General features: G+C 39.8%; 1 protein-coding gene across 1 annotated transcript; it reads right to left on the reverse strand.

Moving 5' to 3' along the window:
- Positions 1-3,770: 3,770 nt before the first annotated feature.
- Positions 3,771-22,393, reverse strand: slc18a2 (solute carrier family 18 member 2). Its single transcript, XM_040179198.2, has 17 exons — positions 22,282-22,393; positions 22,069-22,182; positions 21,776-21,957; positions 19,779-20,115; positions 15,087-15,145; positions 14,911-14,994; positions 13,662-13,754; positions 12,847-12,936; positions 12,645-12,688; positions 11,578-11,638; positions 9,269-9,364; positions 8,559-8,637; positions 7,559-7,610; positions 7,103-7,166; positions 6,903-7,022; positions 5,544-5,677; positions 3,771-4,546 (listed from the first exon to the last, which is right to left on the reverse strand). The coding sequence occupies exons 3-17, from the start codon at positions 21,906-21,908 to the stop codon at positions 4,439-4,441; spliced, it is 1,554 nt and encodes a 517-aa protein (XP_040035132.2). The 5' UTR covers positions 21,909-21,957; positions 22,069-22,182; positions 22,282-22,393; the 3' UTR covers positions 3,771-4,438.
- Positions 22,394-26,383: the final 3,990 nt, after the last annotated feature.

Consider the following 26,383-nt stretch of genomic DNA (forward strand, 5'->3'; position numbering starts at 1 on the left):
TTCCCATCACTGTGGTTTGTGCTTTGATCTGCTGACACAGAAACACTAAAGGCGCAGTCTGATCACCACCGCAGCCACAACACTTGAACCTACATTACATTACAGGTCATTTAGCTGACACTTTTATCCAAAGCAACTCACGTTGCATTTTTAACCCATGGCTTTTTTACATTTTTGCCCAGGGAGCCAATAGGGGTTAGGTGTCTTGCTCAGGGACACTTCGACATGGGGCAGCCAGGACCCGAACCGCCAGCCTTGCGCTTCCTGGTGCATCCACTCTACTCCATGCGAATTGAATGAGAAGACATGTCCAAACTTTTGACTTGTACTGTATTTGATTACATTGCATACTAATTTCCTTCATAAGCGTTTATGTGATTCAATGAAGAACCACAGTCGTTTGGGTTCTTCATGGAGAGGGGAAGAGGGAAGGTAGAGTATGAGGATGCGCAGGGTAATTGGAGCCCAGCGTTAAGATGGGCAGGCTGATTACAGTGTGTCTGCACTCACATTTCCACATAGTGGCAACTCATTCTGCTGTCTTCCACCACCAAGTGCAGGCAATCAACATCAGAATTTCTGGTCCCCAACTGAAAAGCATTCATGTTTTCATAGCATTTGAATACTTTCATGGGTACCTTAAATAACTTGAAAACGACTTGAGAGGAATCCCCCCTCAGTGAATGCTCAGTGTTTTAATGCACCAAAACAAAATGGTGCTGAAAATCTGTTTATATTATTTCATGCATCTTTTTTAAAGAAAACTGCTTTTCCAGTGCACACCTTATTTAATAGAGGATATAGGGCTCCCATGTGTTGAAGATAAATAAGATAACATCCAGGCAATTAAACACATGTAGGTAGTCTCACATACCACATGTTTTTAATATTTGCAGTAGATGTTTGGGTTAGAAACTACACACGAGACGAGATGGTGTGTTGGACTCAGACTTTAGATTTATGAATTAAATTCTCCGGTTAGTGTTTCTATAATCATATATTACCAACACAGTCAAGTAGTATTCGCAACCCACACAAATGTGAGGAAAAAAAAAAAATCTACATGTGACAAAACATTGAAATATTACTACATTTGAAACAGTCTTTAAAATATAAGTTTGTATTCTAGAATTTTACAAATATTTGGAATCTCAGAATCTCTAATGAATATATTAGAACTAATTTTGAAAGGTAAACGGGGAAATAATGTTATGGGTTGAGATGAATCTCATACAATTTGACGGTATTATCTTATTAGCAAAAAAACAAAGCTTTAAAAATGGGGACAAACTATTTTCTATAATAATGGCATGGCTGTTTCCCACTCAATCATGACTACAGCAGTAAACACACAAGACGATACTTGGCCACCTTGTTAGCGGAATGATTGAGAATAATTAGTAATTGAGTAATCATCTTAAAGACAAAATGTATGCAACTGCAAACATCGCTATTGGCAGTAAAATAATGCAATATTTGAATATTATACTGCAACAGGAGAAAAACAGCCTGGCCATCCTGTAACTCATAAAAAGTTTAAGTGTCTTAAAAAAAAAAACCTTAGTATGAAAAATTGCAGTGTGATACATTTGAAATAACCAACAGATCATTAGAGGGATCAGACTGCTACATCTCAGCTTCTTGACAGTGTGAGAAGCTTTTCATTCTTGGTTGGAATAGTAAAGACACACAATATGCTCTGATATGCTACTTAAAAGTCAATCTTTTCCTCTAACTCTCAGCACAAAAACAAAAAACTATTCCTTTAATGCATATTGAAGAAAGCCAATGCGAATAGAATACAGTTTAAAAGTACTCTATTCAGAAATACAGTTGACAAAGCCGAACTGCCTCGATAGATGTGAGGAAAATGTGATACACTACGAAGCACATGAGGCAACACATCTTTTCCACAGATAACATGTGGACTATACCCATAGAAGTGGAAACAGGTCAGTAATAACATGATGGCTTGGGGCAGAAACACACAGGAAGTGTCAACGTTGCCAAGAAACACTGACACCTCCCCAATCGGTCGCCAATGGGTAGAGCCATTGAGCTGTCAATCAAAATGCTCCTGCCACTTTTGTCAGGTGACAAGGAGGCATACGGTACTGCCAGAGAGACTGAAAGCTGGCAACTATTAAGGTACATCAACAACAACAACAGCACTCTTTGTTGTTTTACTGTTTCTACCTGCTTTGAGACGACCACCATCGTCCCTCTATCTGAACAGTGCAGTATCCAGTCTAAATGATTAGTGCCCACAAGTGATGAACTGTCAAACTTCACTCTACTTTTTAGACTTTCTCACAAACGGGCCTCAGGCAGTTTGTATCGGCAGTAAAAATGTCTCCACTAGAGTAGCACCCCAGGGCTGCTTAGCCCCCTCCTGTTCACGCTGAATGCCCCCAACGAAGACAACTCTGTGAAGAAGTTTGCAGGGGACACTAGCATCCTAAACCGGATTACAATCAACGGCGACACTTCATATAGAGAGGAAATCAAGGAGCAACCTACTGTTAAAGGAGATGCTTTTGCAAGATGACGTATGTTGGGCTTGTGACGTATGTCCAAGCTGGACGTACCGCCATGTAAGGCTGTTCAGAGTAGTTCAGAGTCATTCTCAGCGTTGACGTACATATTCTTTTTCTTACACAGCGAGCGAGGTAGCTCTCTGTATTTGTCTCTAATAGTCCGTCTTTGGTACAAAACTCAATGTATTAAATAAGGTAGAAGCATTTGTTCCTAAGATTCACAACATGTTTTTATCAAGAAACTGTTGGTGTCACAGCTTTTTACACACAAAGCCAGGCACGGTCCAGCAGCAATCTAACAGCACCAATGATTACATTTGTATAACCACAATAACATTTTTTTTTTCCTCCAAATTATGGTGCGATGACATCTCAAAATATCAAGACAGACGTTGAAATCTTCATTCGGAAAACCTTAGTAGAGAAAAGTTAGGAGTTATGAGAAAATTGCCATGACACTTCGCTTTTGATTTCGCTTTTTTTGTCTTAAATTGCCCATTCCTGAGGTGTCATAGGCTTCCAATGCATTATATAAACTATGTGTATTATGAGGCAAACCGAGGACTGTCCCCCAGGAAGCTGCTTTTCATGTCCCGTGCAAAAACTAAGCTAGCGTGGACTTATTTTAATGTGTTTTTTTTTTTGGGGGGGGGGGGGGCTTATGTACTTTACTAACATCGGTTCTGTTACAACTGATATTTTACATCACAAACAGACTTTAGTGTAAGCGTGATCTTCTGAATCTAACAATGTAACTTTGTTTCCTAAATAAACCTCAAAACCCATGTTGTAAAGGTATTTTGAAAAGAGCTTCATGCAAGCTTAAACTGTGTTTCTGTAGTTAATTTGAAGAAGACGCCGTGCACGTGAACAGCAGAAACTGACATGCCATCCTTTCCAACCGGCCATCGCTTGCTAGAGTCAGTTCAAAGTTTGGGCCACTGATCAGGCATCTGTATTTTACCAGTTGGATGTGAAAATGTTTTGAATATAAACAGTATTTCTGCTACAAATGTTACTCTTGCAGACACAGTCCAGTGTACTGGTGGTATAACATGACGTTGACTTTTACCGTCAATTGATGGAATTGCTGCTGTGGAAAATGCATGTGCGTACTTGATAGAGGCTTATGACCATAGATAGCAGAAGTTAAAGTTTTGAATCCCTAATAAAAGTCTGTTCTGGGCCTGGTCATCTTTTCCGATGAGGTAAATAAAGGCCACTATTTGAGAATTTACAGTATGGATGATTTATTAAATAAAAACATTACGATTACATTATGATTGTATTAACCAAAGTTGCCAGAATGCAAAGTTCTATAGCTTTTATAAGGAGGAAATTTGTGTTGTTTTAGGACACTTTCCTCATTCTGTTGACATTACCAAGCATTTCAGCCAGAACAGCTGAGCTAAGAAACTTCTGTAGCTGCATCGATGCAAACCAGGACTATACATCGGACAAACAAGTCTTCCAATAAACAGAACATATTATCACGGTCTGTTAATAATATTGTAGACAGTATCATGGACAACATGGAGACTTTTAATAGCGAACACATAAATGAAGAAAGATTTGTATCCAAAATAAACCAGTAAAGGGAACATGTTGCTCCGCCCCTTCTACTAACTAAAAATAGCTTTTTGACGAATCTCTCCACTGAATAAGGCTGTTGGCTAAACAAATCTCTCACACAAAGCACTTGCAACCACAGATCAAGAACACCTTCGGTTTGCTCCAGTAAAACTTTTAAGAGGACAAAGAACAGTGAAGACAGAATGCGGGACAGTCACATGGAAATATCTTGGCTGTTATGTTAAATTACTGTTTTTTTTCTTCTGTGTTCCTTTTTTGTACAACAAAATAGATCCTCTGAAGGGTTAACCTGCATGGCTGGTGTCCTGTTAATCATAATCATCATATTCTGGATCCATGTTCTCACCCTGGTAGTACGTCCCCTGTGTGGAGTAGGACCTTGTCTTCATTGAACAGTTAGTATCCATCAAAATAGCCTGAAAAGAGAATTACAGGAAAAGGGGTTTGTTGAGTGAAACGTTTTGCTACAACACAGAAATCCCCCCCCTCCTTTTTCACTTAAATTTAGGTTCCATAAAACATTGACAACTCATCACTTGGAACTACAAAGCTACAGGGCGATTAAATGAAAGTACATTTCTTGAACTCTAAGCCAGCATGAATTGGTCTTTATCGTGTTTTGTATCGCTGGAGTTTTTTCCAAACATGAGGGATCAGGATTCATTATATTGTGCTTATGCAGCTGTCCATTGAATACGCAGAAAAACACATGGCCCTGATTATGTGGATTAAGTTGCAGCTCTGACTAATCGTTTAATTCAAGCACGGGGTGTCACAAGTTTTTTCCCCCCTAGAAATGCTAAAGAGAAATATTGGGTAACCCATTCTGTTTGTATAATCACACTAAGATGCATACAGGTGTAGAATACAAATCAAATGTAATAAAGGAGAGCGGGGGATGAAAGCAGATGCTCCATGGGGACAAAGTAATAGAAAGCATAGAAAGGCAGACGAATGGAGCTGCAACATTAAGGGCCTCAGTCATAAGCACGCAGCCAAATGGCGCCCAATGATGGAAGGTCATTCATTCTCAGTCAAGTCTGTAAATAAAAAATCTGTGTTCCTGAGAAGCCCTGAATAGAAATGTTGAAATGCATCCAAACGGGCTGTTAAAGAGTTAAATGCATTATTCTTGTGTTAACGCATTCATTCATTAATGCCAACTGACATTCTCCAAAGGAAATCCAGGGTTACATATTGTTTTATAGGTACCTTAATGTGTTTTGGTTGTGTGAGATTAAACATTCTCAAAGTGTATTGCTCTGTGCACATCTGTTTGAAAGATTGTGTTTCATCAACAACATTGTCACTGAGGCCATGCAAAAATCTAGGAGTTGTACAATTTAATAAGTATGTTGATTTTTTTTTTTTTATGTTTGATTGACTTTTTTTAAAGTGCTTTTTGGATCTTACAATTTTCTCTTCTTGTCCTGGTGGATTCCTGAGGAAGAGGCAGAGAGGAGCAAAGCTAATATCCACTATCCCGATTATGGTCATCAGCCAGGGGAAGCCGATGCTCTCAGCTATGGCTCCTCCGATGGATGGACCTGCAGGAGTCGGGGAGAGACGCAGCACTTGTTTATACTCTATTGATTGGCTTGTGGTTGCAAACAGGTAAACGCTGATGTGTGGTTCGTGCTTCTGAGCTTCAAACCACAAACCCAACTGAATGAAAGTCGTCCCCCAAGGAGCAGTGAGCCGGCTGCGCATTGGGAGTGATAACCAGATTGAACATGTCCAGTTTATTTGGCACAAAGGGTATCAAGGCAGTAACCTTGTAACATGTTGGGTACTGAGATGTTATGTAATGCCAGTGATAACGTAGTAATAATGGAGTAATGTCCATGTAATGTTGGGGTAGGGTTAGGGTTATTCATCATAAAAGGTTATATAGCAGGATTAACAAAAATGGCTTAATTTTACATTTTTAGCAACCAGGATAATATCGATGTTGGATATTTATACATAATAAAAAGTATTATTGAAAAGGGGAAAAACTACTTTTCCCTCATCATTACAAATAGTAAACTACGACAACCGTGGCTAAAAAACAATTGACACAAAATACATTTCTGTTCTCACTTCTGCTGCCTTAAACACTGTTGCAGTTCGTAGAGCAATGAAGTGAGCCAAGTCAATGTCCACCACGCTCTTTTCCCAAACACAACTTGGACAACTCTGAGAATTGCCCCCGACAAAATTCCTGCAATGTTATCAACAGCTACCAACAATACTCATCGTTGTCTGTTGAACCTTGAAGTCACATAGTAACATATATGGTTAGCTTGTCGCCATGCTAGCACTCCAGTGAGGCACATTAACTAATGGGTGATCTCGCTTGTCAGTATGTGTCGAAGTGAAGAGCCGCTGTTCAGTTCTTCCCTAGACAGGTCATAGCTACCTATTAACTGAGCATTTTGGAATCCTAACATGTCTGAATATCTAGTGAAATCTACTGAGCGGTCGGAAAGCATCATGAGGGGTTTTGTTGCACAAACATACCTTCCTGTGAAGTCACAAGCTCCTTTTTTAAAAGTCACCATGCATGAAACACATCACATCCAAAACTGACAATAGAGAGGGATGAAGAGTATTGTAGTGATGGCAAAACTCACATGATTATTGTACTAACATTGAAACCAGAATTGAATTTGGACAGAAAAGATAATTAAATTATTTCCAGTGATTGGACTCTCTGTGTCTGTTTTCAACCTCACTTCAGCAGTATCATAACCTTTAGATTAGTTTAGCATTTTGTCAAAGTCTACTTACCTAAAGCGAATCCCATGCAGAAGGCCACATCGGCAATAGCATACACACTTCCATAGACAGACACGTGCCGCAGGTCCACCAGGTAACCCATGATAGGCATCATAGAGGAGTCCACCATGCCTGTTACACACCACAGACAATGACTCACACACTCACAGGGGGATGTACGTTTAGCGCAGTACTACTTTCAGCAGACCTACCGATAGCAAAACCAACACCAAAGTTTGGAACAATCAGACCGTAGATGTCTTTGGCAAGTGGGACCTGGAATAGAGACAAAGATACATTCCTCTGTACTATATGTGAAAGTAAACAACTAACGCTTCGATAGCGAAGAGATGCTTGTTGCTTTTTGAATTTAGTGTGACAATCTAACACATTAACAGCCGCGGTTGTTTAATTAACCCGGACACGCTAATGTCAAAACATTGGTTCAATCCAACAATGCTTTTTTTCCCACATTATAACAGTTTGGAGAAAATGAACCTCATTCATTACAGCACATTAAAGGATCTACTGCTGTGTCTCCACTGGTTGATGAACGTATTTACAATATTATTTTTTACACACCATATTAATGTTCTTTAGACTTCAGTTATCAGTTAACAGTTTGTATACATCCCATAGAGGAAATATGAATTCACACTAATACTTACACATATTACACTGATTCCAACAACGGTTATTCCAATAAGAGCACAAAGCCATCTGTGAGAGAGAAGACAAGTCAGTGTTATCTGCTCAAACTTACACTCCAACGCTTAATGGGAATTACTTCTTTGTTTTTGTCACTGTCTTACTTTGTACAATTTACTTTTGCATGCAGATTACACTCACGTGTCTATCTAGGCTTAACACTATATTCTACCTTGGTTATGCTTTGCAACACAACTCATTACGCTTAAGTGGACAGAGTTGTGTTTACCAACCAAAGGTTTTGCTTGGATAGCTGTGAATAAATGTGTGGTTAACAAATCTCTATAAACAATGTTTATTTAATATTGTCCATCCATGATTGGATTAATGTGAAGCTGATGACATGTTTGGCTTAAAGAGAAGGAGATAGGGTATTTCCAACAAGGTGTTTTTATTTGTAATTTCATTGGATATCACTATCATGACTTTCCTCTCAGTTTATACAGATATACTTAAAACGCTTTGATTTATTTGACAGAACCACATGGTCCCTTCCATAAGGGAGGGTCTATGGTGAAGCATTGCAACTTACGCAACGCTTTAAAGACTATATTACTAAATTATGTAGTCAGTAAAGTAACTATAGAGAACTGTGGGAAGAAAGTTCATTGTCATTAAGTGTATTCAAGTCCTCCATCATACAACATTTACAAAAACTTGATGTAATGGAACAAATCATTTCATATTATTCATAATGGATCCAAATTCCCAATTTGATTTGAGTGGAGCCACTGACTATGTCATAGTGTTCGAAACTATTCCCATGGATCCGATCGGTCTCGCTTTACCATCGTCACATCATGCTCCCAAGGCTCTGTGTAATCTGCATTATCAACAAAGCCAGTCTCACAAACATAAAAAACACTGAAAACTAATTTAGAGAAGCGGAAACAGATATCACATCTAGACAGAGAGAGAAGAAAGAGAGAGAGGGTAGATAAGGGTTATTTCTCTCACTACCTCCCCATCTTGTGCGCCAACGTGCCGAAGATGTAGGTTCCAATAAGGTAGGAGATGGACGCCGGTAAGAAAGCAACGCCTGGGCAACACACACACACACACAAACTCAGGTGACGTGAGATATGAAGGTGGGGGCAGGCTCTCCATGATAAGCAGATCTTTATCAGTGCCTCATCACCGAGCTGCTGTACATCTTCCATTGTCTGCTTTCCACCTGCCAGCACATGGCATCCTAATATCCTGTTCTCCACTCATCCCCTTTTATCTGACCTAGACTTCATATACAACCAACTGGAACAAACCAATAACAGCAGAGACTGCAGGGAGCTTCTGCGTAAGAAATATCTAGCAGAAGGAAGCGGTTGAACTGCATCAGGTCACCAACCAAAGATTTGATGTATTTGACGTGAAAATGTAGCATTCATTTACAAAAGATTTAGTAAAAGGTATGAAACAACAATCACAGAAACTGAGTAATGACCCTCAGCAATAGAAGTATTTTTCAAGTATCTTTTTAGAATAGTGAAATATGATAGTTTGGGTTTTCTCTCCGTATTACAGGGTGGACATGTTTGCAGTTTAATACTTCATTCATTATTTTGTCTTTTCAAAAATATAAACATTGTTTTCTTATTCAGCCCAAATCTAATGACCTAAATTTGGGATATATCATTATATAATGCCTAATATGAGTGAGAACCATTAATTACCTAGCTGCCATTTCCTGGCACACATGGTCTCCATCATCCAGATGGGCAGCGTTGGCTCCAGCATTGCAATGGCCATATTTCCAAAACAAATGGCACCTTGAGAGGAAGATTGAGAACAATGTCAATTATGGTCTGTTTTTGGTCTTTGGTACCTCTTCATCCTCCACCACCTGCACATAGATACACATACAAACACAGCCTGTACTCTTTGTTGTTGCAACAGTAATTGACATGATTTGAAAGCTAACTAGCACCAAATGTATATCTATATTTCCCGCCATATACATTTGTACTAGCATACCCGTGAGGTATACGCAAAACAAGTACATTTGATGTCACGTTTGTCATCATTCGTGTGATGAAATATGATGGGACATACTGGTACATTTAAACTGTGGGATGTGCTGCAAATTAAAGTTATTTTCCATTGGGACTTGAACCACCTAAAGCACAACATCTTTGTTATTTGTTACAATTGCCAATAAAATGTACTTTTAATTCTTAGACCACTATGTCAAGCAGTATTCATTACTCCAATTGAAAGCTATTCACAGATATTAATATTGTTCTGCCGTCAATGACACAGCGAGCCAGAGGTGAAGAGAGCCTGTTCTTACTTAGACCTTAGTGGAACCCATTCAATCCAATGTGTTGGGTTACAATGTGAGCTTGTGCTTCCTAGTTGAGGAGGGAGGCGACTTTGCAGTTTGAATTCTGTTGCAGGGCAGATCTCCTGCATGTTTTTTGTGAGAGTGATCTTATTGTCAACAATATTAGTGAGTGAGTGAGTGCAAGGTGTTTGCACTACGTTGGCTTTCATCCATTGGATCTTGTATGGAGCCTTTTAAATTGGTGTAAGACAAACACTGGAGTTCAAGGGAAGACTGACTGATAACAAACGGGCACGTCACACACAGTCTTTAAACCACTTTTATGCACAATGCTTAATCATTAAACTAGTAGACAGAGGCTGGGCTCTGTGCTTTCAACAGCAGTTCTAAATATCTGGCCTTAAGAGTTACATCAAGGAGAAAACACCATTTTGGAACAGTTCTGTTGATGGACTGAGGTGCAAGTGCACAGCATAATCTTTGACGTGATAAATGAGAGGAATGTCTTATATAAATCCACACAGTTGAGGTAAGAGCGTAGATGAACATTCTGAAGACTTGTGCCAAAGATTGATTCATTTCTATGATTTCAGTTCCATAATTAATTATCTGAATTTTTTCAATGGACTCACATTACTTACTAGTTTAGACTGTACTGCTGTCTTGGGTAAATGCACACTCAAATTGGTATTTGAATGTAAACAAAATCCATGTATAAAGAAAAGAAATTCACAAATATTTGCATATACAAATATAAAACAAGTTTCTTGTAAATACTAAGGTTACAGAAATCCACCAATTTGTGTATTTAAAAGGATTTGATGTTGTAACATTTATATAAAACAAGTTGACCTTGGGCCGTACGTCAACTTCACTAGTGTCCACTTAGGAAACACTTCCCTTCCGCTGTTTTTTTAATCACACTCACTGTTGCGTTAGCAAAAGATAGCTAACATTATCACTGCCAAAATACGGACAAACAAAAGTCTTCACAGTGCTTAACTTTTCCATTCTGCGGCTGTTTGAAGAAATAAATCGATATATCCCACAAGAAAGAAAAGCGCTATAAAAAACGTACTATTATTATTATATAACGTAAAATTATTTAACAAAGTGCATGAAATCACTAACAGCCCTTTTAGTCCTATAAAACATTCAAATACCAGCCGAAAAAACATCCTTTTTCAGAATTGTCTGATTCTATTGAATCCAACTAAACCCATGCGGAAATGATCGACAGCCTCCTTAGCCACTCAGCCAAAATGGGTAAGCTGAAAAAAAAGTGCTAAAATTGCTTTGGTGCGCATACACAATGTGCTACTGTACGTAGCACGTAGCTAAAAAAAACCTGACTCATTTCATAATTTCTTTCAAAACGTCTAAGGTAAGGTGCACTTCTGATTCATATGCTGGGTGCTTGGTGGTTATTTCTGCTGTGGTTTTGGCAAGGTTGGTCTCATCTCGGCTAACGCTTCAGTGTGCCTGTCCTTTCTTAGCATGTTGCCTCGCTGATAAAAATGTACATAACCAGCGTTGTATGCACATTTTGCATACACACATATATACATACACACATATATGCATACACACATATACACATATATGCATACATATATATATATATAGCACCATTATAAAACACAACATCCCACTGATGCTTCTCTGAAGAGGAATAACATAGTGTGCTTATTTTCTTACCAGCTGCGATTATAATGTATGGATCTTTCATTAGAGTCAACAGTGGGGTGCCCTTCTGACTCTGTGAAGGACAAATGCACAAAAACACCAAACTACATGAGATACATGATGCATGTATACGTGACATGATACATGGGGCTGATGCCGTAGCTCGCCACCAAATCCCAATCCCATTATTTCAAAATTAAAGCGCCTTCAAGGGAATTCAAACATGAATGAATTGTGATGAGGCCTTTCATTTAATAACCTTTGTGTTTGCCAGGCATTTCAATTACACCTCTGCCCCCGACCCAAATCCCATAATTTTAATTTTCAAAATAAAACCCTCATTATTATATGTATCTTTATATGAAGCTCAGAATGAAGGTGTTTTGTTAACAACTACTACTAATATAACTACTACTATTATTACTACAAATACCACTCTTACTGCTTCTGGTAACAGTATTACTAGTAATTATACGGCTATTAATACTTCTACTACTACTGGTGGTACTAAAATACTACTTTTACTACAAGTAGTAGTACTACTACAACTGATATTACCCCTAACACTACTACTACGAGTTTTTTAAACTGCCGGTAGAGTATTATTTCTGACCACACAGACCTATAAAGTTCATCTCTGTGCTCAGCACACTTTTGGGTCCTTCACAATATCTCTAATTTTGGAATTGCACTCATAGTTTGGGCCCGTTTGACGTGTAGCGTTGACAGAAATCCCTGTTTATACTTACTAGGCATTTGAGATTAGTGTGTGAACCACAACATCCATCACCATGACAACCAGAAAAACCAACACACGCATTTACTCACTCTGTATCTCTCCCTCTGACACATCAGACCATCATCTTTTAACCCCCACCTTGTCCCTCCCCAAATGCCTCCACCCTTCTACCCCTCCCCGTGGTAAGCCATGTGTTTGTTACATGCCATCCACCTTCTCTGTTTCTCTTCACACTTCCTGTATTTAATATCCATTACAAAAGGGTCAATAACATGTTCTATTAAGGTTATGTTAATTAAAATAAAGTTCAGGAGTGAATTATCAAGGCAAGCAAACTCACCTCTGGTTCCACCTTGGTGGGCTGAAGCACAATGAGCTGCAGAGCTGTGAAGACACAGGGCACCAACGTAATTTAAGCCTTTAATAGCATCAAGATATCTTCAGGTAGTATTTCCAAAAATATGAATTCATTTTAAGCAATTACATTATTCCTTCTACAGTGACAGTTCTTGGTCTGGAGGTAAGAAACAATGTAACTCTACCTCCATCAAACAAAGCCAGGAATGCCAGAATAAGGAAAGGTGCCGTTTTCCCAACAAACTCGTACATCACACTGCCGAATGGAGGCCCAACTGTGACAGAAACAATGATTAACTTTATACTCAGCGCAGCACATGTTGTGTTTCAGGTTAGTATTTAAAAACGTGTTAGTTGATTAAGATTAAATTATATAATAAAGTACATCTTCAGTTGTGACCAAACATGTGGGTAATGAGGTAGTTCCATGAGCCCCAATTTTTGTAATAGCGTGCACAGATCTACAATGTTTCATCTTAGTAAAGCTAAGTAAAGTACTAAATAAAGCTCAAAAGCATCTGCATTGTAATTAGACTAGCATTTAAATAGCACATTCCTAGTGGTCGACCGTGGCTCAATGGAGAGCAGGGTCCTTCTTCAACCAGAGGATTAGCGGTTAACCCTTTGCTCCCACAGGTCTGACGACAGCGGTATGTAGGCAGCTGGCACTGTGTACAGTAAATCATACACAGGGCAGAAAAGCGCTATACAGATACTGTCCTTAAGTCTTCTGACCGCTCAGAGCATTTCATGCTACTTGAACAGCATTCACCCATGCATTCACTCACAGAGACGGAAGGGGCTGCCATACATCCGGATGAGGATGTGAATTATTACATACAGGAGCCTGCACTTCAGACACATTCACACATCCTCAGATAACCTTTAGAAGCTATTTGACATGCTGACTGGAGGCGCTGCGGATCACACAGCCAATATTCCGCTCTACCTTTCTGAGCCAGAGCCGCCCGGTTATATGTAAATATATATGTATACACACCTAGTACTCCCATTGCCAGACCTCCAAGGGCAATCCCAATAGCATGGCCTCTCTCCTCATCATCTGTGTACACACTTGCAAGCATTCCCATCCCTAAAACACACAGGTAGACAGGTCCTTCTTACAAAACACTTTTTTGTGTTAGTTATACATTCTGTTGTTCACGTGGCTCCTATCATGATGACGACTTCATAATTTCTTCCTAAATACGTTTAATTCCAAAACCCACACATACGTTCTAGTAATGTCAAAAAGAGCAATTAGCTGACATCTTTTTCCCTTAAAGGGATAGTTTGGCTGTGGGTTGTACAAGGTGCTTCAGTGCATTACAGTACATGGAGTTTGGAAAAACAGACGGAGCAAAGCAATTTACTGCTGTGCACGGGTGTAGCAGCTAAACATGTACAGACAACAACAAAAGAGCCACTTGAAAGAATGAATAGCAATTTAGGTGTACGCTATATTTGGAATATTGTCGGTCTATGACTGGTGGCTTTGAAAGAGCTTTCCCTTTCAGCTCAGATAACAGTTGGAATTGGCGGACCTCGGACACTTACTGGCATATTACAAGGAGCTTTACAATACATTTTGTTCGACCTGCTTATACCAATGATGGTAAACCTTACAAGAGATCCTTTCATTGGACAGAGGACATTTCATTGTTCACAGAAAAATGTTATGAGGGTATGGCTTTTAAAACTTTATTTATTTACTGTAATTAGTGTGACGGCCCCAGGGCCTCTGCCGTTGGTGTGTGTGTCTGTCTTGCAGGTTCCTGGGTGGCTGTAGAGTGAGACCGTTAACCAGATTGGGAGGCAGCTGGCCAGTGCAGCCAGCCTTTAAGAGACGCCCAACCTGATGCATTGTCGGCCATTCGTCCTGAAGGCAATTGGGGGCATTGTGATCCACGAGCATCCCTTCCACAAATGTTGTTTGTCTCTTCTTTTGAAAAGTATGGTTTATATTTATGGAATAAACCTGTTTGTGTTGAAAAACCTTAATTGCTGTAATCCTCTGTCATTGGTTACGGTCGAGGAGCCAGACCGTAACAAGTTTCAAACTCATATATTCACAGACTTTTACACTCAGTAACGTACAGTAACTATTTTCTCACAATGTTTTGTACAAGTTGACCTCTTTTCCCCCAATATCTGATTAAAGACTTCCAGATTATGAATGGAATTGAGTTGTGTACATTTTGGTTCCCAGGGATCTTAACGTGACAAAAATAGAGCAAAGGAGGCCTTACCAGCCACAGAGGAGCAGGAGGAGCCCACACCTTGCATCGATCTGGCCAGAAACAGCAGAGTGTAGCTTGATGAGAAGGCGAACACTTCACAACAGAAACACAGATGAAGAAAGCCATTAGGCATGAGGCTAGAATTCAGATTGTCTAATAATTATGATATGTTGATTGGAACTTACTGATGGTCGAGACGAACATGATACAGAAGCCAGCGAATATGGGAAGTTGATATCCTATTCTAAAAGGGACAAAAAGAAAGACATACACATTTCTACTGTAAACAGTAATTAGTTTTTGAGTTCTAGACAAATATGGATCATAACTGAAATTTTCTCTTCGATTTATCGTCTCTTATACGCAGTGATAGGAGTTGTGGATGATTATCAAATAAAAAGATTATTCTGCCTTTGAGGCAGATATTTCTGTACATCAAGTATGCATAAGGGGAGTGAAACAACTATGTAGTAATACCAACTCATTATCAAAATGCCAAAATATACCTAGTAGTACATGGGTGTCAAGTAATGGCAAAAACAAATAAAATCATTTTGAAATTTACATGACAACCTTGCATCCTTGTTACATTTGTTAGCATGACATATTAACTGGAGAAGGATGACAACATCTCCCATTAGTGAAATGCTAAAAGCTGCCATACCATTTTCCCATAGACATCTGACATGCTTGAATTACCTTGTGTTGTCCTTTGTCAGGAGAAGGTGACTAAGAACATTTTTTGCCTCAAATTACAGCATTTCTGAGGTCCCATCTGAGACACTAAATGCTGTGTTTGAAGAGTGTGCCAGTAATGTTTCAGCAACCACCCTCCCCTAAACCTTTACACCTTTAAACTGTCTCTGTGCTGAATGTGGAGGCTTAACTTGCAGAAAAAAAGTCAAGAAACATTTGAATGATGTATCTCCTGAACACAAAAGAAGTTATCTGGTGACACTTTTTGTACAGGCCTTACTCTTTAACAGTCCTAAAGACGCTGGATTTATGGCTAAAAGCTGCAGACTGAAAGTGCATTAAAGAAGCAATATTATAATAATGGCAACAACCAAGCTGTAAAGTCAATTTTTAACAGGCAAGTATACGGTTTTGTGCGACAAACGTTTTAGCAGCCAAAAAACAATTAGAGCCCCCAGCAGGCACAGTAGCGTTCATTTGAGTTTACATAACAAAAGAATGTCACACATTAATTTCATTTTAGCTATGTTTTTTCGGACAGAGGTAAAATCGACTGATTAGGCTTGCCGTGATGGTGATCGTGAGAACATTGTTTTCCTTTATGGAACTGAAAGCTTTAAGAAATTCATTCATCATTTCTTGCAAATCTTGAAAACGATTGAGGTCTGCCTCATTTGCGATGATGACAAAAAAAAAATCTGAATTGAACAAATCAAACCAAAAGAGGATACATTTTCCCGCTGAGTGGGGAGCTGAGCTAAAGTGATTTTTAAATTGGTCTAGAATCATCCAGGTGTAGTTCAATTAATTTTTTTTATTTTATAGCCCAAAATTGCAAATTACAAATCTGCCTCAGAGGGCTTTACATTCTGTATAGATGCGATATCCTCTGTGTGAAGTGAGAGTCTCTATCTTGAGAATGTTTCGCAGACATGGCTTTTTGATTTTCCAAATTCAAAGTAGCTCTTGTAACACTGAAAGTTAGTACAATGAGTCAGGTATGGTCGGCCCAGTGTTTAAGAGTCAATGATGAGTGTCAGCAGTGAACAATGGGGAGATCTGGATGACAAACTGATCCTAGGCATTTGAGAAAGGAACCAGCCGTATGTCTGTTGACTACATCCCTATAATAAAAGACTAATAGTAAGGAAAGCTCTGTGTTAAATGAAAATAAGTCATTAAGCAAAGTACCTATAGATATTTGTTCTCCGTGACTTTTTCAATATTGTACACCATTAAATTTCTGTGTGGTTAAAATCAATATTTCTTGGATTTCTCAGGAGCAATACCTCTGTCCTCAGCCTCTGCCACCATCAAGTAACAACCAAGTGTGTCTTGTAAAAACTGTGATTGGATCCATCCATTTCTGACTGTTCTTTTGATACAGGTAATTCTGAAACAAATGCATCGACGATATATTTCAATTCAATTATTTCCTGTTTTATTTTGTGTAATTCGCGTCTCCTTGTTTTGTTTTGTACTTGTGTTATGGTCTACCCCACGCCCAATAGCGTTTCAACTGTGCCCGATCTTCTTCACCTCCCCTCATCTTTTTTCAAGATCTGTTTTTTCTGCCTTTGTTTTGGCCAAATCGTCACCTTGGTCTGTTTGCTTTACGACCCGACCAATTGCATGTGTAACTAGGGAATACTTTCATAATATGCCTTTTAAAAAAATTGGATATTTAATGTGTATTTTTTAACAAATGACATCTACTGTCATGGCTTGGCGAACTGTGAACTATATTATCTGCCAGTAGTTGATATGGCATTATGACATTCACATTGAAAAGATACAGCATAACTTGTAATATGGTGCAAGGTTAGATGATCAGACGTCTCTGATGAGGTTATCATGAACACAAAGGCTCCCAATCTCCCTCTTCCTATCACTAGCTACTTGACTTGCCAAACACTAGTCTAGCACTATCCTAGACAGCATGCTATCGTCATTAGCATGTTAGATTATACAAGATAGTTGACATCTGTCACTCAGATAAAATATTTACCTTGACACACAATCCGCTGCACTTAAAGATTAAAGATTTTTTATTTTAATTTGTGGAGAAATTATTTTAAATACAAAATGACTCCACTCGAAAATATTTTTTTATGGACCAAATTACCAAGAAAGTGAAATACGTATTTCAAATACAAGTAATAGATATACTGCCCATCTCTGGCTATGGTGTCAGACAGGGCTCCTTATTTTGGTTGTATTTGCCTAGCAACCTGAGCAGAAGGTAAATGGTAAATAGCCTGTACTTGTATAGCGCTTTTCTAGTCTTCTGACCACTCAAAGCGCTTTAACACTACATGACATCATTCACCCATCCACACCCATTCATACACTGATGACAGGAGAACCATACACAGTGACACCTGCCATCAGTAACTACCATTCACACACTGTAGTCGCAGCTACAGGAGCAATGTTGGGTTAAGTGTCTTGCTCAAGGACACATCGACATGCGGGTTAGCAGAGCCCGGGATCGAACAGACAACCCTCTGATTGGAGGACAACCGTGCTCCCCACTCACCCACAGTCGCCCTTTGGCTGTTTGGCTGTTCACCTAGGCGTAGCCATAACCCATCTCTGACGTGATTGATCCGGTGGCAGTTTGACTGAGACCCCAGACCCCTGAGGTCCTTCTTAATGGCCTGAATGGAAATAGTCAAGGAGAATCCTCTTTGCATTCACACTCCAACTGATTTATTGATGATGGTCCATTGCAGTCAGTGGTATGGGAGGGTTACAGCTCTGAAGAACGATCGTGAACCTCTTGCTACAAAGGGGACTCTAATGTCGTCCTGCTCCTTGTATAATGCGTTTTTTTTACTCCAGAATTCTGTTGTTATTTCTGGGGACTCTGTGTTTCCCACCGAGGTTGTTGCCCACCCACCTGTCCGTGTGTTTTCCTGACTCTGTGCTGGCTCTTTTTTGTCACTATTACGGGTGGTTTCTCTCGCTCTCTCTCTCTCTCTCTCTTTCTCTCTCTCTCTCTCTCTCTCTCTCTGTAGCTCGGCATCCTGACTGGAACTACCAGGTGAAACCCCTTACCAAGCGGCACTGGAAGCAATCAACTGATTGGTGAAAAAGGGGAATAAAAGGCTGTGAAAGCCAGGAAGAGCAGGATGAGCTGGGAGTTGAAGGCGTGCAACTTGCAGAGTGTGTTTAAGTGGCTGTGTTGCCGATTGTGCTGGTTTGTGTTTGTGGTGGCATTTTTGTTTCTACTGTTGGACAGTAGGATTTTGAGTTGGAACCTGCTATGGATGTTTTTGGAATTATTATGAAATAAATCCCTCTTTTGGTTAACAATTCCTTCTTTTATAGTTTATTTTCATTTGTTACTCCCCGACTCCCCTAGACATCAGTCGAGGGACGTAACAGTCACCCAGGTCAAGCTTTCCAGCAATTATTGGTGTTAGTACCTAGTCTTTTTGGTTCTCTGCCTGGAATTCCACTCTAGGTTTCTCGCCAGCTTTGTTTATCTTTTGGGTTTTCCAGTTGTCAATAATACACAATTATTGCAATTAACCTGTCCAGATAAAGAATTGGGGTTTTATTTTTTCAGAATTCCCTGCTTTCAAATTTGACTGTGAAAGATGCATTAATTCGGTTTTCCTTGCAAAGGCTGTGCATTTATTTCTAAGTTGCCATCTCACCAGCTGTGTTAGTTAAAATCTAATCACCCCACCAAGCCTTTTGTGAAAACAGTACACATGCAATCATACACAATAAGGAATTCGGTTGGATCTGTTGTAGACAACATTAGAGAGGATTTGTTTATTATAAGCAAACCTTTATGTTTGGCTCTAATACCTGAAACGGGACTCTGTTATTCTTACTCAACATGTACAATAAGATAACGCCATAAACGTTATTTGGTCTTGATATCTGGCCATATTTCCAAGCCTCAACCATATATTGGCCTTGGGCTATCAGGAAACATCTGTGGCCTGAAAGTAAACCCCTCCTAATGTGATACACGTACTCTGTTGCCTTAAACAAATCAATTATATAATTAATATATGATAACAATAAAATAATTCTTCCTTTTCTTCTTCTTCTTTCCGTCCTCTCACATGGTCACAACAAAGTCAGTGTATAATTCACTAACAACAAACTAAGTGGAGTTCTATGTTAAAATATATGACAAACCACAAGACCCAAGACCTTACCTGTTTGTGAGGGGCCCTATGAAGGGGTTGGTTATCAGCTGTACGGTGGCCTTGGAGGCAAAAAGCATTCCCACTTTGACGTTCTCATCGAGCAGCTTGCTGGTAGACTGGGGGCACTCAGAGGAGTTGTCTGGCAGCCCTGTAGCAGCGGGAGGCGAAGGAACCACGTCTGTAGCCCTTACAGTGGCGTTGGAGCCCGGAGACCTTATGGTGTTGTCGTATAGAGACACAATGCTGTGGAAGACTGCTGGAGGACCCTGCTGCGACAGGGTGTTATTCTTCACCGTCACGTCTGTTGACTCGTCCAGGTTGTACAGGTAACTGGGAATGATTGGAACTAGCGCGCAAAGAGGGAAAAAGAAATTGGTGCAATGAAAGGACAGGAGCACGATACTAATCTAGATGGCATTGCAAAACATGTAAGCAGAGAACAAGAAGGGTTCTTCAGAGGTATCAGGGAGCAGTGGTTACAGAAAATGAGATAAGGAAGAAGCTGGGAGAAAATTGCAGCATGGTATTTAAATCATAAATATTATAAATATAAGAAAATACAAATTAGGTTGTGTTCTCTTGACTGGTTGTGTTTCCTTACATGACAGTCTTTAAAAGCATACTTGAGCCACACCCTTTCAATAAATATTGTATGTACTTTTCTTCTCAACTAACAAACCTATCAATTACCACACGCACATTACCAATACCGCATTCTACTATAAAGTAATGGCCATGGCAGTATAGCTAGAGTATAGCTACTTCATCAATATAGTAAAGAAACAATCATCAATATAGTAAAGAAATTAATGATAACCATGCTGAACACATAACTATTGTTTACAGTTTGCATAAAAGAAAATAATAAACTTAAATATTTTATATATAAAATAATCACTTTGAAATCTGGTCAAGGACTACACAGAGCACTGTCATCCATACAATTCCAAAATGATATAAACTGACTTTGATGACTTTAATGGCTGCACGTATACCGACAGTTGTCGTATTTCTTATGTTATCTTCAATGATAAAATTAAATTAATAATTCTGCATCAAGTGCCACGGTCTGCTTCATACTATTTATGTGCTTTAATTGGTATAAATTCAGGATGTTGTCTATAAAATTCTTCCAAAAAGATGAAAATGTTTCAATATGAGGAATATGATGAGTCTTTTTTGCCAATACTTGCAAATAGCTTGAGTTCTGCGCATGAGGAGGAAGTGCTAGGAATGGTGATGTGTTATATTACTATGTGATCCAGCAAATACTAGTACTATATATATATATATATATTAAAAAAATGATAAATAAGATACATAATTCATTTTTACCTTTAAATAATTTTCATTCTCCCATTACGCTGTAGAAACATGTTTTAATACAATATTCAGCAAAAATGTTGGCGTGCTTTCAGGCACGTGCGGGTAAATAAGAAATGTATTTTTACAAGGTTGCTGTTTATGTGTTAAATACATAACGAAACGATGGGACGATGGATGACTCATCTATACGCACTGTAATGTTTGCTGTCCTTAACCAGAGTTCTCCGCTATTGTTACTATCAGGTTGATGCACAATGCGCAGAGAGATTCTATTGGCATATTGAGGAATATCCCTTGAGGATCACATGAAGAGTTGTAACATCTCAGCTGTAATGAGCTCAAATCCGATCCAGCGAGTGTTGCTAAATCGCAAAACTGAATCTAATAAGTAAATAAATCCATGTTTCAGTTTGATGACCCGTCACTCGAACATGGCATAAACACATTACGTTGTTAGTGTACTTAATGTGTTACACACCACATGTTTAAAACCCAAAGTGGGCTGCTGAGGACTTAAATCCACGGAAGGCGCTGATCTGTGCGCCAGTGCGCTGCGCTATAACCGAGAGTCAACCTGAGACATTTGGGCAGATCGTTACACCGCGTTACCTGTTGCATAGAAAATGAAATAAAAGACTACTTCGCAGAGATGTAGGAGGTGTGAAACGGAGGGCACTTACCGACTACTGTCAGCAGCATGTTATCCAAGAGCAAAGCGACGAAAACAATGAACAGACTCAGTTTCCTCGACTGTCTCTCCTCTCGGAGCCATTTGATCAAATTAAGCTGCCGAAGCGCATCTAATCTCCCCATGGTGCGAGTCCCGAACCCAGCGAGATAATGGACCGGATCACAAGTCTCCCTGAAGACACACAAGTTTCACGTATGGGTCAGTCACTTTAATAGATCGTCCAGTCTACATGGAGCAGCGGAGAAGGGAAATATTGAAATATTGAACTCTGAGAAATCTTACCTCGGATGCACGAGGGCCAACAGCAGCTTCACAAGCACAGCTGGGAGGAGGAGATGCTGTCTTTCTAGTGACTGGATCCGCTGCTGACGTCAGTCAACCTTTATTTGTAGATCCCTGTCAGATCAAACCAGAACCACATCAGATCAGAGCACGAGATACAGCCGAGCCAATAGACACACGCACGTCTCAGATGATGCAAAGAGCAATACTGACCTGATGCGACCTTGAATGTAAGTCTTGCTTCCAACAGTTTTCACAGAAATCCACCGAAATCACAGCTCATCAGTTCATGATTTAGCGCCTGTCTTTGGCTCTGTTTTCACACTAATAAGTGAAAGCAACAAATCATCTTGCTGCTTTGTGATTAATGTAAACACAGACAACAATGTCAAAATAATCATAACAGACACAACTTAAAACTACCATGTGTTGTTTAAAGACATGTCATCATTTTAATGGCAGGTCTTAAATCAAAGTGGCAAATATGTATGAACACATACATATGTATCTACTGTTTATTAATTGACCACAGTCAAAATCTACTGACTGATGAAGTTGATTAAATAATAAAATCAAAGTAAAACCGTACATATTTTATAGGGACTTGAATAACTAGGAGGCTGAGTGGATGGGTGCAAGGTTTATACGAAGGACCGGGACGAAGCTACAAAAATGGTACAAAATACTTAAAATAATTATTAAACCATTAACCATTTGTTTCACGTATCCTACCCACATATTCATGACGTTCAGAGAAAACAAAGGAAATAGTTACTTTATGCTTTTACTTGTTGGCAAATACACCCCCTTGTGCTCTGCATCCTTTTAATATTTGGTGTGGCCGATAAAGCTGCACATGCAGTAGACTTTCATTGTTTTGAAGGTTTGATACCTTCCATATAGAGCCATCTGGTGGACAACCTTTGGTACGGTACTAGTTTGGAAGGAAACGGGTCAGAATATCAGAGGTCCGTTACATTGACTCACATCCTTTTGGACTATTATCTCTGTTCAAGCATTTTCTTATTATTCTAAATACTAAAAACCTTTGCCCATCCCCTAGAATATATTTTATGTTCCAACCTAATAAAATGGATCCCTAAAGATGAAAAGCAAAACAGCTTTGGAGCCTGAGTCACGGCCTCCTCTCCATAATGGAACCTGGAAAGAGGACACGCGACATAAACACACAAGACGATCAGACAGGTAGACTTCAAGTCTTGAGAAACCAGGAGGTAATGTGCTGCCGTGGAATAGCTCTCTACAGAGGAGACAAATACTGAGCAACCCTTTTTAGCGAACTTCCCTTTCAAATTTCCAGAAAATAAAGCAAAAAACATAAATTATTTTGTAATTATGGCATATGCCGGACACATCAAGATAAACTCACGTGGGAACCTTTAAATAGATTGAGAGATGATCTCAGAATGCCGCTCATTTTGTTTACATTTGCGTCATGAATAAAAGATACAATTGCCAGTTTCTGCAGCTAAAAACATCCATCTTGGAAAGTGTCTATTGGTTATTTCTGCCTAGAAAATAAAAAATGATCACAGAAAAAAATGCAACAAAGCACAGGATAGTATTTTTTCCCCACGATTTTGGTAAATTACATTTTTAACTAATTTAATTGTTTTAGTTTCTCTAATAGCATGCTTTGTTTTATTACTTTACCCTAAAAGCTCTGAGCAAGAAAGAGACACCTTGGGAATGACCTCCGTACACTACAGCAGCACCATCGTGTGCTCTGATATCACAACTGCCACATGTTTCCACTGACGTGGGGCAGAAACATAGTGTTGTAAAGCTCATCAGAGCTAAAACGTTAAGTGTTCATATTGAAGATAACATGCTAATGGAAACTTCTACATTACAAGCAATCATTCCTTCATATAGGAGGTAGGAAGGGAAGGAGCCGGGTAGGTAGAAGAGGATAGAAGGTGGTTGGAGCAGAGAGGAGGGATGAGGAAGTCATGTGACTGAACAAAGGCGCTGCTCACTTTGACTTCGCCCCGGCCTAGCTAGAGTTTAAAAAGTTTATTATTAACTAACAGAAGCAGACAGTTAAAGTGAAATACGCTCAGCTAGCGGAGATGTTCACTCACATCTTCAACCCCTACAACAAGGTACAGTCCCCACCTGCCTTAAGCCACCACTATTATCCCCGAAAAAGACTGCAGTCACCTGCCTCAATAACCTCTGTCCAGTTGCCCTGACCCCAGTCATCACAAGTGCTTTTGAGAGGATACTATTGCACATTAACAACACCCTAAACTCAAACATCTAGGTCTTTCTACATTACTCGGTTTGTGGACTTGCTCTCAAACAACTGGGTGACCTCCAATCGTCCTCCAATCAGAGGGTTGTCGGTTCGATCCCAGGCTCTGCTAACCCGCATGTTGATGTGTCGTGGCAATACTTAATACTTAACCCCAACATTGCTCCTGTAGCTGCGACTAGTGTGTGAATAGTTATTGATGGGCAAGTGGCACTGTGGGTGAATGATGTCATGTAGTGTTAAAGTGCTTTGAGTGGTCGGAAGACTAGAAAAGCGCTGTACAGTCCATTTACCATAAACAGTTCATATTTTACTGGATAGTAACACATTCCACACACACACCTACTGTTTGTCTTCTTGTTACTCAAACATCAAGAGGCCGGTAATCAGTGTGGTGGTCCTCATCCAGGTTAAATGCACAAACAACACAACACCACAAATTGAGTAGAGTTCAATTTCTGGTGTTGATAAAGATAGTCAATCCAACTATTTGGAATTTATCTAAATCTGTATGTTGTTAAATCTGTTTGATTTCACACTGCACAAAAGAGTTGGTGTCAAAATGGAGTGTTATTAATGTTATCGTGAAACCAACTCTAGAAGTTGTCTCCTGGTTCTCCTGTCATCAGTGTATGGGTGTGAATGGGTGAATAGGTGAATCGGTGAATGATGTCATGTAGTGTGAAAGCGCTTTGAGTGGTCGGAAGAGTTGTAATCCAGGACCAGGATGAATGGCCATGCCTCTTGCAGGTGGAGGCAAACAGTACAGACAGACAGGGGAAAGAGAAGAAACAAACACACAGGAATAGGGAAAAAAAAAACAGTAGCTGACCAACAACAAAAGAAACAGGCCTGCACCCAAAACATTTGGTCAACTTCTGTGTGATAGAAAGCATCCTCGATCAGTGCTTTGCTGTGTGGTATGCCAGCTGCAAGACAGCGTACAGGAGGGACCTGGCCTGGATGGTTCGAACAGCTCAGAGGATTGTGGGGAGTCACTTTCCCTGACCAGGGCCCTGTTCCTCGTACGTGGTTCAACTAGGTTGATCAAATGTCCCATTATCCAGCTCAAATTACCGAGATGATTGACATCGGACTATGTCGGTTAAAGGCTGACCAGCGCTCGAACTGTCTCGCTAATTTGAACCAGACGTTAGTCATCAGGATGATTGCGCATGGCCGTCCTACTTCAAAAGGGGGAAGAGTCGATCACCGATTTTGTGATTTTCTAACAGTAAGATGACGGATACAATTAAAGAAAGAGCCTCTTTTTTCTCCACTGGTGAGCAGGAGATTATAATGAGTGCCTTTGAAGAGGTATGTTACGCCTCCACCCCGGCTCGGGAGAGGAGGAAGGCGTAACTACCCAAGACCACGCCCACTGGATGGTTATGAACCTGTATGCGAAGGCACCAGCACGCTGCCACAATGGATGGCTATGGTGGGTTTATTTCCCCTACAATAACAATACAAACATTTCAACAAACAATTACACACAAGTACAAAGACACGGGATGGGAGGACTAACAGGTAACAAGGCTTGTGGAGTAGGGCGGTGCCAGCGGTCTGTCAAAGCAAAGAAACAAAACAAAGAACCCTGAGCTTCCCTAATCCTCTAAACCTACCTACCACAATCTAACCTATCACACCACTTACCTTACTGCTACAATACACTGGGTGACAGCCGCTGGCTTCTAATCCAGTGTATCTAACAGAGGTTTTCCCTACGGGTGTATGTAGACCCCAGGGTATCTTACCTAGCCCTGCTCCACAGCGCTCTTGGGGTAAGTACATACACACAGACATGGGTGTACAATAGACCACAGTTTAACTAACAACATAAACCATATATTCTTTCAATGTCTCAATCAATGTCACTCTCAATCTCTCCCCAAACACAAGCCCCTCCCCAGCTCTCACAAACAAACATTTTAAAGAGCAGAGCTGAGAGCTGGATTGGCTGGAGGAACAGCTGGCCACGCCTGCATCGTCAGCAGCAACTCACCACACCTGTGAAGAACAGACTGGAAACAAAGA

Source organism: Gasterosteus aculeatus, chromosome 6 (genome assembly GCF_964276395.1).
Source record: "Gasterosteus aculeatus chromosome 6, fGasAcu3.hap1.1, whole genome shotgun sequence".
NCBI classification, from domain to species: domain Eukaryota; kingdom Metazoa; phylum Chordata; class Actinopteri; order Perciformes; family Gasterosteidae; genus Gasterosteus; species Gasterosteus aculeatus.

Coding starts and splice junctions, on each gene's coding strand:
- slc18a2 (XM_040179198.2), bottom strand. CDS start 21,908: ATGGGGAGATTAGATGCGCTTCGGCAGCTTAATTTGATCAAATGGCTC. Junction 20,116..21,775: donor CATGCTGCTGACAGTAGTCG/GTAAGTGCCCTC, acceptor TTTGCGCGCTAG/TTCCAATCATTCCCAGTTAC. Junction 4,547..5,543: donor CAGGACAAGAAGAGAAAATT/GTAAGATCCAAA, acceptor TTCTCTTTTCAG/GCTATTTTGATGGATACTAA.